The following is a 13,637-nucleotide window of genomic DNA, read 5'->3' on the forward strand; positions in this document are numbered from 1 at the left end:
GGGAAACGCCTTGTTCCCCCCCAGGCAGGAGCCCTTCCGTGCCTGCCGCCGTGGCTCTCTGCCCTGGGCCTTTCTAATCCTCCCATGTCCCTTTTTTGGGGCGGATTGACCAGAACAGCCCTCCATGGTCATTGTGAGGGCTTCTACCACAGCTGCATTCCTCTCTTGATAACTCCTAAAATGCCTCTTTGCTTTCAGACCACGGGCTGCCATGCTACAGACCGCTCAGCATAACTCCAACACCCTGTGTGCTGGATTTCTGTCCTCTCCAGATACACGTACGGTTGGGGCGGGGGTCTTCGGCGGTGCAGGGCTTGGCTTCCATCAGAGTTTTGTCTGTGTTTTTTTGCTCCGTCACTCAGTATCACGAGACCTTCGTGTAGTGCTGCGTGGCCAGGCTTGCTTCACACCGCTCTGCTTTTGAATCGTTAACCCTCTTTTCTAGATAAGTGCAGCATAACTCCTGCTGGGTCTCCCAACAGTCATCTCCTGTTATTATAGAAGCAATAACCTACTCCTACCTTCTGTTTGCTATCTTTTAACCTGTTATTGATGCCCAAAAAGGGCTGTTCTCTTACTGAATTAGCATATTGACTTCAGAAAAGAGACTTCAGCAAAAGCCTTCTGGAAATCCAAGTGTAATATATCAGTTTAAAGCAGTTCCTCAGGCTCATTCCTGTAAAACATGAGGCTGGATTTGGTCTCTCTGTAGTTAAAGTAGAAAGAATTAATCAAATACCTAGTTCAATTCTGCCCTGTTCCTCAAAATACCTTCCCCCCAGCTGATTTGAAGCAAGTCCCCACTCTAGTGGAGAATGTCCTACTGCCAACAGACCCATTTTTCCGGCTCTTTGCTCTATTTTATCCCTTTGACCCTTGCAGTAATACCCTAAGGATAGTTCAGACTCTTGTGCACGCATCGCCTGCCCCAATATTTCTGCGCGTCAGAACCCGGCTGGTGGAAGTCCTGCACCTGAACCACAGCAATGACTCTGTCTGCCCATGCCCTTCTTGTGTTGGTAAAATCCACCTTTGATTTTTCCTCCTCAGGTGTCGGTAGTGAAAAGTGAGGAGACCAAGATGCGCCAGGAGGACCTCAGCAGGTTGCTATACGAGGTACAGATACTGAGAAGTCAGCAAGAGAACATGGAGTGTCAAGTGCAGGACATGAAGCAGTGAGTTGAATCCTACTCAGGCTGCTTCTTACGGGCATTTGCTTCTCGAGAGTTGTTGATCCTGGGGGAATGTTTGAAAGGAGGAGCCTTACACACCTCCCTCCCAGGGAGCACACGCTGAGCCGGGGACTAGTCATAGGGACTAGATCTGGTGAGACAATAACATGTAGGATTCTATGCAGACCCCATGATCTACAAAATGAATTAATGCTCAGCCGCTCTGTTTTCTGTGAAGGGTGGCCATATTCTCTTCATCTATATTTTCCCTTTACAGATGAGGAAAGCACAGGGGGGGCCATGCAGGAAGTATGTGTATAACCTAGGGACTTAGCTCACATTAACTGTATTTCCTCCAGATAGAAATGATGGTAAAAAGAGATGTAACTCTTTCTCAACACCTAGAAGAGTCCTTGGCAGAAATGTGGTGGTGCCCACTCCAGCTATCAAAAAAATGAAAAATCTCTCTCTGTCATTCCCGACCTCCAAAAGATATGACTGGCCTCAAGTATATAAGAACACAAGAACTGCTGGAGTGTTTAGTCCATCTCTCTGAAGATTCTGTCTTCTGACATGGCCAAAATTGTTGTATAAGAGCAAAACAAGCATATGCAATGCTTCTTACACGTGGCCACCTGACCTCCAGCTGTCTGAGACACTGGGATTTTCTCAGTCAGACATGGTCACTAGGAATTTAGTAAATGGATACGGTTTTATAAATCACATACTTGGAGAGGTTTTTATTTGCCTCCAGAATTTTAATCCTTACAGAAAACTTAGATTTTTTTCAAGTGCTTTTTAAACAATAAGACCTAAAAACTTCTTTTATAATGAAAGCTGATATTCCTGCATTACCAGAGGACACTGGCATCCTGGGCCTTGAGAGAACACCAGATACTGTGAAACTTCATTGCAGCCCAGCCCCTTATTTGCAACAGATAAATGTTTTTATCCTTCCTCAAATTTTAATGACTCCCACACTTAGCACATGCATGGAATCATGAAATCCAGGTACAGTGGCAATGAAAGAGCTTCTAGGCTTGTATCTTATTTAATTTTTAAGGAATTCCAGTATTGATGATTTGGCTTTGCTTTTAGTTTATTCTCCCTTTTTATTTGCTTGCTCCCTTCCTCCATCTGGCAAAAGGCAAAATTGCATTCAACTGATTAAAATAATACAATTTTTATAAACTAAGACAGACCAGAAATCTCAGGCTGAAACCATGTTAAGAAATTCACACTGGACCCATTAGGACATAACTCCAGTGCCAGCTGTCAGACTAAGGAAAGCTGCTTTGCTGAAAAGCCTGTCAGTACCGGTGCAGAAAGTTCACCGCAGAGATTCTCGCTGTAGAAGCTGCTGTACCAGGGCAGCTGCTGTGCTCTTTCGAGCCCTGCACTTTATATTCCCAGTTCTAGCATCAATCCACACTAGAAAGACTAAAACCACCTAAGGGATATGTAGCAAAAGGATTTCTAAATTTCACCTGTATGATAGGTTTTGCTGGCCTGTCGGTTTTGGTACATCCATATACTCTGGAGATAAATTGACTGGAAAAACCTTTTTCAGCAAGGACTTGGCTGGCATCCAGATTTGGAGGCAGCACAGCAAAGAAACTCTGCACCTCCTCATCCCACTTTCTGGGGCTGACTGTTCAAGGAAGCCTGTAACTCCCCTGTGTGCTATATTTACAGACAGAAAATAAGTATACTTGATGCAATTGCAAGCTAGACACAGGTCTGTGCTGGATGAAATCAGTAACTCCCACTAATGAAGTCATTACAGTCCTCCTAGTTCAAGGCTCTCGGATACAGAAGCATCTCTTTAGCTGCTTCAGTCGCTCCCAAACGTGCCTTTGTACCACCACGCGTATGAGGTTTCAGCAGGCAGAATACATAGGACCTCCGTCCCTAGGATCTCTTGGTCTTCAGGGGCAGTTGTGGAGAGGTTGGGCTTTCTTGGCTCCCGCAGAAGGAACAGTCTTGGTGATCCAAATTATTCAAAGTCACAAATCAGGCCCTGCTGAAATTCTGAGTTTGGCCCAAATGTTCCACAAAAACTAAGTACGTGTCCTATAGATGTCCTATAGAAATAGGTGTCCTATAGAAATACGCTCCCCTATAGATGTTGGCTTCTCTTTATTTGTTTTTCCTCCATGCTTTGGTCTGTAGTTTTTTTGAGGTCAAGGAAAAACAAGGAAAGCAATTGTGTGACCCTGTTTGGGACACCTGAAAAGAGCCAAGCGCTGCAAGAGCCCCAAAGTGAGACAGACTTTGCACGACTGGGTCTGCTGTGCATCACGGCAGCACCATGGGCTGTGGGGATGTTTCTGTGCTCACGGCAAGTTTCTCTTTCACTTTCAGGCAAAATGAAGTTCTTTGGCGGGAGGTTGTTTCTCTCCGGCAGAACCACTCACAGCAGCAGAAAGTGATCAACAAGGTAGTGGTCATATAAACTCCAAACTCACTTGTACTGCATGGTGTATGTCCTCCTCTGATTTTTTTTTCCTTGTCCCATAATCTTCTCCACACTCTGATATTGCAGTACATTTATTTTCCCTCTCTTTCAAATTGTGTGATGTTCTTTTGAACATTTTTGATGTTTCCATCATCTTTGATGATGGAAAGTGGTCATTAACGAAGCATAGATTATGCCCTCGAGCAAAAGATTTTAATTTCCCTGTCAGTCCTTGCTGTGATGTTAGAAACCACTTTTCTGTCGAAGTCCTGACCAAGAGAGCACAACTCTCACTAATTAATTGCCCTGTGTTGGCTGTGTTCTGGTTGTACCGATGCCTTTGGGCTTCCTCTTAAGCCGCCCCCTCCTGCCAGCACTGAAGCTGCAGGCAGCAGAATTGGCTAGCCGTTCCCCAGTGGGGACCTCCAGCAACTGTAGCATTTTCTGGTGTTACTGGTATAGTTGAGGAATTGCTGTACAACCTTTTAGACTGAAGGAGCACTGCGGAGCCATCTCCCTTAAAATCTAGCATGACCAGTACTGGAAAAGGCCTCTCCAGTGATTCCCAGACGGTGCCGACGTGACTGAGCATGTCACATTCCCCAGTCCCCCCTGAGAGCCATGTTCTGACCTCACATGGCATCTCAGAGTCATAGGACTGGAGAGAAATGCAGGAGGCTATCAAACCTTCCTCCAGCTCTGAGGCTGGACCACTCACTGTAGAGGCATTTATGCAACTCTATTTTGTTGTATTGAGCAATGAGTAAGAGACAGCTGCGGTATATAATAATAATGCTCTCTTTGTTTGGAGGTCAAAGCAGAGCATTAGGCTCAAGCTGACCTGGGAATATGTTGCTAGGTGATTCCTCTCCAAAGCCATTCTGCATCCTTTTTCGTGTCCTGTTATATCAACATTGAATTTCACAGGGCTGAAAAACTCATCTGAAAGAGCTAAGACCTCCATCCAGGGTCTCTCCTAGGGGGTTGCCTCTTTCACTTGCAAAGTCTTTGTCACACTTTGTAGAGCCTCTTATAAAGGTCTCTAAAGACTTTTACGGAGGCCAAGTCTAACCCCAGGCCTAGGAATGTTTGCATGTGTACTTCACAGGCAGATTCCTGAGTCTAATAGGGCTAGCTGGAGTTCTGCATACACAGCACTGGAGAGAGAAAGTGCTGAGCACGTGCATCTAGCAGCCTTCGCACAAAGCAGGCACCTGGCTGTGTTTCTTGAAAGCTGGGCAGGTCGTTTGAGTTCTTGGAAAGCTTAGTTTGGTTTTGGGCTCTGATGTCTCACGCAATTTGGCTCCCATATCTCATGGCTTCTCCCAGCTTTGGGGTGGTGGAGGGAGGGAGGAACGTGTGGGGTAAGAATGGCTGCGAGAGCAGGGAGTGCTGAATCACTCTGCTGATTAACACTGGATTTTGATATCTCCTGACAGCTGATTCAGTTTCTGTTTGGCCAGCTCCAATCAAGCCCTAGCAGCACTGGGATAAAGAGGAAGCTGTAAGTACCCTTGTGTGGTGCGCACACGCTCACGGGTGCATAATGCTGCCCCCTCACTAAAAGCACAAGCTCAGCTCGCCCAGGCAGGCAGTCACCGGACCAGGGCACCATGGTGATGGGAAATGAATGGGCTGAATTGCCGAGTCAGACCTGCTGACATGCCCCATTCAGTGGTCTTTAGAGAAGCACCGTGTCAGCTCGTGACCTTTATTTGGGGAATACAGAGCGAGATGGGATCGCTAACTAGTGGGAGGGTAAAGGGCAGGACCCCGCTGCTGGTCCTACAGGTTCCGGTTTTGCCACTTGTCATCAGTGGGAGCAGGGCTGGGCCCAGCCAGCCCACAGACACCTTGAGTTTGACCCACAGTCACTGAGTGGGGTGTGTATCTGACACAGGTTTGGTGGCATGCAACCTGCAGGCCTTACAGAGAGAAAGGTGGAGAAAGGTTTTAGCTAGGGGTATCTTTAGAGTCATAAATAAGCTCTTCAGGGCAAGTGAAGAGAGGAGGTTGAATTAGGAAGCTTAGTGCCTTCCAGGAGAGCAGCCATGCATTTCTTGCTCTGTGGTGCTTGTGATCTAAAGAGGGGAGAGGGGCTACTAAGAGGAATTTGCCTTTGGGGCTCAGGCTGAGGGCAGGGACCTGCCTCCAGTTCCCACCTGTATTACCTCGTGGCCTTTGGTGACTCAGAACCTTCTCCATGCCTCAGAGAAAGGAGCTGGACTTCCCAGGAATGGTTGCTCAAGGGGGTTTATTTTCTTGAAGTCAATGTCCTTGTTCTTGGCTGACTCTTCTTGTGAGGACTGTAAAGGAAACACAGGATTGAAGGAAGGAGCCCATAATCTGTATAAGCAAGCTGGGTGCTCTTACCTCTGCCTACCCCCTCTACTGAGCCTCTTAGAAGGGATAAATACTGCACGGAGAATGGTAGCAAAGAAGAGGGCTCGAGGGGAGGATATCAGCTGCTCTGAGTCACTGAGGTTCATGAGTGGGAAAATTTTCCTCCAGTGGAGTGGGGAAGCAGAGAAACGAGATGCCAGATCTGATCTCTAATTTCTACAGTCAGGGCCATGCCCTCCCTGTAAAAGACTTGCAGCCCAAGAAATGTTGTCTTAGACTACTGCTTTTTGAAAAAAGCAAATCATTAGTGAGGAACTGTGCTGAAAGGGGCAGAAGAGCACAGAACTATCTGCACAGCAACTGTGTCGGCCTCCTGATGAAGAGGGGATCACACTGATACAACCCAGCTTGCACAGTATTGTGCATGTTAACTCGAGTTTCTGCTTCCTTGGAAACACAAAGGTCTGTGTTCAAGGAACCTCAGCTCTTGTATCTATATCTGCACTTCTAATGTTTTAATCTTTCAGAGTTTTGTTTTCCTGCCTGTCTTTTAAGTGAGTGCAGGAAAGCATAGTGTACAGCCTGGAGCAACTGTTGGCGCAGACCCGAGTGCTGACTGGGCGCTCTGGCCAGGTTTGGACAGGATGGGCACGGCTGTAGGTCCCGCAAGCATGTCTGACCTGGGAGGCTGTTAGGTGGGTGAGATGCCAAAGTTACTTTGATTAGAAATGTTGGATGGGGAGGTTCATTTGTGGCTCCCGGAGCAGAGAGCAGGACACTTAAAAATTTGTAATTGTCGCAGGGCTGGCTACGATATCTCAGTGTGTACTGAAGGGTAGCTTATGCCATAACAAGGTCCATGTCAGGGTGATTCAAATGTTCTTTTTTCTTCCGTGTCTTTAGTTAAAATCACAGAATAGAAAAAGGCTGTTAAACAAGCTGTTAGACAACACTGAGATCTCAAGCACCCATGGTCACTGTGTCCTGCTGTATAATGCCCTTCACTCTGGGATCTCATTGAAGTCTGAGCAAACCCATAATTTCTCCCAACATATCCAGCTCCAGTGTCTGTAGGATGAAGGGAGCTAGAAATTATCTTTTGCTGAGCCTGTTAGACATTACTGTGGAAAAAACTGTTGGCTTGCCCTGGTGTCCTCAGCCAAGTCACTGTCTTCTAAATGAACACTGAAGATGCTTCTCCTGACTGTGGGACAGTGGGAGAAGAGGGATTTGGTAGGCAGTTTTATAGGATCATCACAGCATTAAACAATAGTGGGTGTGTAGCAAAATATACCAGTTCCCAGCTTCTCTGGGACTGTATCACAAAACCAAGGACTGCCAGCCAGGAAGTTTCATGATGGAAAGGCAGTGCCGTTTTGAGGCTCCTTCTCATTTTCTCTTGGTTTCAACCATTTACTTAAACATAAACCACTCCTGCTACAGGACCCAGCATGCAGACCCACTTCGTGTTGTCAGTGGCCATCTGTAAAAGCCTGCAGTCATTTTTTAAAAGCCTGTATGCAATGAGTTTAGGCTCTGCTTTGCTTTGTGTCTCCCCCTGTTTACTTACTTAGTGGGTGGCAGGGGTTCCTTTTATGCAGTGGTATGTAAGGAGATGTAGTTTTGCCAAAGAGGCCCTGGGCACGAGGGAGCTGGTAACAAGGCCAGATTCCAGTGTTGCACTGATAACTTCAGCGTTATTACCTCCAGTTAAACAAGCTGAGGATCCAGCCCAGAGCTTGGAACCACTAGCAATTAGAAGAAAATACGAATTGAATTTGTTCAATTCAAAATATGAATTGAATTTGTTATTTTACTTGCATCTTTCCAATAAGATCTAGAAAACCCAGGCTAATGCCCTTTGTTAATGGTGACCTCCTCCAAAACTGTTATTTCCCTTCCTTGTCCGTAACACTGGACAAGAAAGTACCTTACAGCTGAGGCAAAACAGACTACCCATGGGAAACCAACCCTTGGCTGAGAGACATTTCTTGTATGAGAAACCACGAACCAGTGAGTATGGGCTGGGAAGACAAACCTGTTTCTTTGCAGACCTCTGATGCTTGACAACGGGATCTCAGCTCCGCAAGTGTCCAAGTTCAGCCGGCATTTGTCTACGGACCCCCTCCATGATGCCTATTTCATACAGTCGGTAGGTTTACGTCAGCCTCTGGGATTTCTTTGGCCAGGGGGGAAAAATGTTTGAAGCAATAATACGGATTACAGAGTAAGTAGTTTGGCAAGAGCTTGGCAGTGAAGAAGAGAAGAGGTTTGTAAAGCTGACTTTTATTATTTCTTCAGCTCCCCTGTTCCAGGGAGGGGTGCATGCTTGCATGTGCTTGTGCTGTCGTGTTCATGTGGGAGGCCATGGGTTGTGGGAGGGAAAGGCAGACCCCGCACACCAAATTCTCCGTGGTGTTACTCCAGCCTGGCTCACTTCAAGGGCAGAGAGGAAGCAGCATGTTCTAGAAGAGGGTACTATGATCTTTCTGACCAGAGCCAGATTTTTGCGGTTGCTGAGGGATCCCCACCACCCTAACCCACCAGAGCAGACACCAGACACGTGACACATGTCATGCAGTTAAAATACTTGAGCTGGCATGAGAGACCCATGCTCCCCAGTGGGGCTCTCTTGGATCTCTTCCTCCAGAGGAAGCCAAGCAGTCTAGGCAAAATGTCAGACACGGTAAAACCTCTCAGTAGCTGACACTACAGTGACGGTGCTTATTTTACATCAGCACCTCTGTGTGGTTGGAGGAAAGACCAGAGGAAATTATAAGGTTGCATAGTAGGTAAAAGTTTTCTTGGTTTCCATACAAGGAGGTCTCAAGGGCACAGTGAGTAAACTCTACCTATCTCAGATAGGGCTTTGGACTTTTTCTGGTCCTCAGGAGGTTAAATCTATACAATTTTTGCTTTCCTCTTAGCCATCGACAGAACCTGCCTCTTGCTTAAACAGCCCTGCAATTGCTGGAGGACCCATCATATCTGATGTTACTGAAGCATCACCATCCAACATAATAAATATGCAATCCCCTCCTGAAAATGACAGGTAAACACATTTGTGATTAAAAACAGGGAGAGTCAGGTATGGACCTGCATAACTTCAAAACAGGGTTTCCTGGCTGTAGTTCTACCAAAGTTTCTGTCTGATTCACATTCTCTATAGAGATGGTGGGCTGGAATATTTTTCTCCAGTTTGCAATGTGGGTCAGATTTTCAGAATTAGGGAGGGATAACAGCAGCATAACTTTTGAAACAAAGTAATGAGTTTCATGCTGAGTACTTCCACTCACCTCTTTGAGAAGTATTCCATGCTTCTTTATATTTTGTTCTCAAGACAGGGGCTGTCTCAGACTTTATCAAATAATGAGATACTTGCGTTTGTTGAGAGAGACAGAGAGAAAGGAAGTTTCCTTTTGGCTTTGACAAAGAAGAAACAGAATCAAACTGTACATCTTTCTAATGAGAACAGAAAGGTTGCATCACAACAACTTCCGATGTTTGACAACTTTTCTGTGAAAAGGTCCCAGTAACTTAAGAATGCAGAGGTATTTTAATGCTTATCTCTTCCTGCCACAGACATGCAGTGTATTTAGGGCTAGTAGCAGAATAGCTACAACTATGTCAGTGGAAAGTAAGTAGACAGATGAATCATGGAAACAGTTTCTCAGGCATAGAGGCAAGGCAGTTACACTCTAGAAATGGCCTGTAAATCTGCCTAATAATTGAAACCATAACCATAAAATTAGCTAGAAGCATGTAAAGAGCTCCAGACAAAAAAAAAAGAAACAAACAAACCAAAAACAAAACAAAACCCCCCCCACAAACTGGAAACCATTTCTAAAGCAGAAAAATTTTAATATAACCTTCAAGTTTAGTTGCTTATTTCTACTAATTACTGAGTGCCATCTGGTGGCCTCTGATCTATGCTGTGTCTACATGACTCGAGAAGCTGAGCCAGCCACGGCCCTAATGAGTTCAGGAGTGTGGTGCTTCCTAAATCAACATGAGCTTCTGGTGGGAGTTTAGGATTCACAAGATGAGAAGATGATCTGAAAGGAATGCCAACGAAGGCTTTGTAGTGTCACATACCATCCTGTATGTGTGACATGCTCATGTGTTGTCTTGCAGCAAAGCTAGTCTGTAAGTGGTATAAGATAATATTTTTTCAGTATGGCTTCCCATGCCCTGTGCCTGTTGATCTACGTGCCTTTGTCACTTTGGCTCCTGTTGTGCAGTTTCATAGAGAGCTGTAAAGTCTCCTGTAAGTAGTACAGAGTAGATTTTTACATACAAAATGCTACTGTTCAAAACTTCAACGTCATATGTCCGTCTACGAATAATGTGGAGTGCCTCTCCCACTGGAAAAAGGCAAACCTCTGCTTCCAAACAAGTAAAATATCTGACTGGGCCTGTCAGATCTTGATAGGTTCTGTTCCAAATCCTGCAGGGCCACAAGATCCCGACCTGTGTCATTGGGATCTCTAGAGTGCTTGCTGGTCCAATCCTAACTCCAGCACGGAAGGTGCTGATCCCATTCCTGTCTCTAGGGTGGAGATTTTTCTTTTTCAGGGGAACCTCTCTAGCCTACTGACCCTTTAACCTGTCTCAAGCCTAACACTCATCTGAGGAATGATCAACACAGGGAAGTGTAGTATTTTCCATATTTGCAAAACAGTCGAATGGGGCAAATTCGTTATAGCCGTGACTGATGAAGTGAGTGAAGATATTCCAGCTGAGTATGTTTCTGGAGCTTGCTGAAAAAAAACCAAGGTTGCTGGTTTCTTTTGCCCATCCAGGGGAATGGAAAGACTCTGTGGGCAGTTTGATGAGGGGTGGAGGCAAGCCCTCATGCTGTCGCCCTTTGTAGCACGAGTAGCACGAGGCCTTTGTGGAGCAGATGTGTGTGTGGTGCTAACTCTTGTCTCTGATACAGAGAGAAGTGCCTCATGCTGATCAAGGAAGAGCCAGTCAGCCCTGGAGTGAAAGCCGCCGCCGAACCTGATGTCCCGCTGCCAGGCTGCCGGGCTTGCTCTGAGCCCCCTGTGCTCCCAGTCGCCATGGTTCAGTCTGTTCTGGAAGGCAAAGGGAGCTGTGGCACAGGGACCTCACAACCGTCCGAGAGAAGAGGCAGAAGGGCATTGCTGGACAGGTGAGGGGAGCGAGGGAGAGCTGTGGCCCTGCGTGTTTCATGGCCCTCTCTTCGATTAGCCGGGGGGAAAGGGAGGCTGGCTTTAAGTTGCCTAATGCAGCCTGGTGAGCTCCATCCTGTACCTGTGGCACCTGCTTAGAGGACCCTTGAAGCCCAGGAGACAGTTCACAGGGGCAGAGGGTCTGTGGATGACTTGCTTGAGGGACCCAACAGAGGAAGAGCTGTCAGAGCAGTTACATCAGAGTCATAGGAATGGGAAGAGGCTTTCTGCAGTGAGAGGGATTTGCCCAAGGTCCGAGTGGAAGCTGGAGCCCAGAGCAGCATCCATGTCTGCAGACTGGCAGGCCACTGGACCGCACTACACCTCCAGTAGCTTGTGTGCCCTCTGTCATTTGTTTTGTTGAGTCTTCAGTTACATAAAGTCTTAAGGGAATATTTGTCACTGGTGTTTCGGTGCAGTGAATAAGGTGTCACTTGTGTGCCAATATGCAGACAGTGATGGAAGATGACAGTCAATCATCACCATAACCTCTGCACTAAGTAGGGCATATATTTGATATATTTGATAAGGCATCAAAGCATTTATCAGGCCCAGGCTTGGGCTTGAGAAGGAAATAATTTGCCCCCTTTCTTTTCCTCTCCTGTGCTGTGAAGTCAAACAGACTTTTCTCTTTAGTCTGTTCTCCCTTTGCATCTCCTCCTGTCTCCTTTCAAGGTGACTTTCCTGAGTCAGTGCTAGGTCTGTCTTCAGGGGACAGCCAGTCACTTTGGCACCATCACATGGGCTGCATGCTTCTGGGGAGCTGACACGGCAAGAGATCTCGGCTTCCCCATCTCTGACGAAGAGTGAAAACCCACAAAACTTGGCTGCATTGCTGTGCTCGTCTCCTTGAACTGGAGGGGCTCAGTAAAATGCTAGGCGGTCCAAAGCAAGGCTTTCTAAAAGGGTATAAAATCATGCCTTAAAATCATGAAATAGCAAATGAGGTCGCTCACAGGGATGGAGAGTTGGGAGTTTGTGTTCACTGAGTGCAGAAGTCTGATACAAAGGGATGGAGTTTCATTATTTTGAAGCCAGGTCACGCAAGTATCCTGTACATGACGGTCACCCAGAGAATGATGTTCTCGTGCAAGGGGGATTAGGACAGTGTCATTAGGCTCAGACACAGGGCGATATGGGTGAGCAATCTTTGGAGCTGTGGGACTGAAATCCCAACCACACCAATGTCATGGATGAGTGTACAGCAGACGTCACCAGCAGGAGGAAAGCGTGGTTGCAGCTTGGTGGATGAAGCAGAAGTTAACTGCAGAATTCATTCTTCATGGTAACTGCAGCAATGTGAGGATGACCTGGGGGGAAAAAGCCCACACTCAATAGAGTTATCAGAAACTTTCCTTTGGGTCCTTACAGAGAACCAAATTCCTCCTGAACCCCACTGGCTACTTAAAAACATTTTGTTAGAAATAAAACCATCCTCTCTTAAAGACTCTGGATTTGAAGAGAAATTTTTATAGCTTTTGGGGGGGTTAAACCCAGCAGGGCCTCACATTTGCTCCTTTAGCTGAATTTCTCCTGAATTTCTCTCAAAGCAACCTGCTGAATGCCTGCAGGTAAAAGTCACTCCTTTAAAAGCCATTAATTAATAGTAATTTGGCCATCTCGGACCCAGGAGGATGGGAATGCAGCCCATTCTGGATCCCAGGTGCCTCTCTAGAAGGATTTTCTCTAAGGAAAGTTTTAATTTTCCCAGACTTGAGGAGATGTGCACAGAGTATCCATCCCCAAACCACACGCGTCACCCAGGAGAGGAGTCGTCTCACTCATTTTACAATCAGCCCAGTCCTCTCTGTGCTCTGCTGGGTTGTACTTCTGGGATTAATCCAAGTGCAATGGCATAAACCCAGGCTGACAGCGGGCTCTTGGTTTTCAAAATGAGATTTAAGCATAAACCTCACATCGGAAGGCTGCTCACGCCTGCTTTCTATATGTATCTATGCAAGTCTCATTCGTGGCAATATGTCCCCTTGTCTTTTCTCAGAACAGATATTTCAGACCCGTTGGAGGGCACCGACTGGAGCTTGGAAGGGCTGCAGCTGCTGCTGAGGAGCCAGCAGTACGGCCTGGAGCCCGCCAGCCTCTTGGATGTGAGTGTCGGGGGGGCCCCCCGATGTGAGTGTCGGGGCCTCCGCCGGGGCGGCTGCGGGAAACGGTTGTGAAGTTCACAGCGGTACCTTTGGGCTGTAAATCAGATAGACCATGCTGCTTATTCTTCTGTGGCACTTTATCTGTCATGTGCTGCCAAGAGAGTCACAGCTCTTGTTTTGACCTGCTTAGAGCAACTGGCAGGATTTCAGACTTTAAATGATGCTTTTTTACATTTCTTCTGAAAATATGCATATTTGAACTTCTTGGAGCACAAAACACAGTGCATTTGGTAAAGACACCATCATGAGACCTAATGCATGTACATAAAATAGGTTTACAATCATAGAATCATTAAGGTTGGAA

The 13,637-nt window shown here is 46.5% G+C and overlaps 1 protein-coding gene across 1 annotated transcript; it reads left to right on the plus strand.

Annotated features, from left to right (window-relative positions):
* Window positions 1-1,050: 1,050 nt before the first annotated feature.
* On the plus strand, window positions 1,051-13,273 carry LOC104070345 (heat shock factor protein 4-like; the record flags this gene model as incomplete). The annotated part of the gene is made up of 7 exons (XM_009582561.1): window positions 1,051-1,175; window positions 3,537-3,612; window positions 5,070-5,134; window positions 8,026-8,125; window positions 8,901-9,025; window positions 10,913-11,128; window positions 13,168-13,273. Coding segments are annotated over 7 exons (813 nt in total), but the record flags the coding sequence as incomplete, so codon positions are not given.
* Between the last annotated feature and the right edge of the window lie 364 nt (window positions 13,274-13,637).

The sequence above is a fragment of the Fulmarus glacialis genome, unplaced genomic scaffold (assembly GCF_000690835.1).
Source record: "Fulmarus glacialis isolate BGI_N327 unplaced genomic scaffold, ASM69083v1 scaffold35167, whole genome shotgun sequence".
In the NCBI taxonomy this organism is placed as follows: Eukaryota; Metazoa; Chordata; class Aves; order Procellariiformes; family Procellariidae; genus Fulmarus; species Fulmarus glacialis.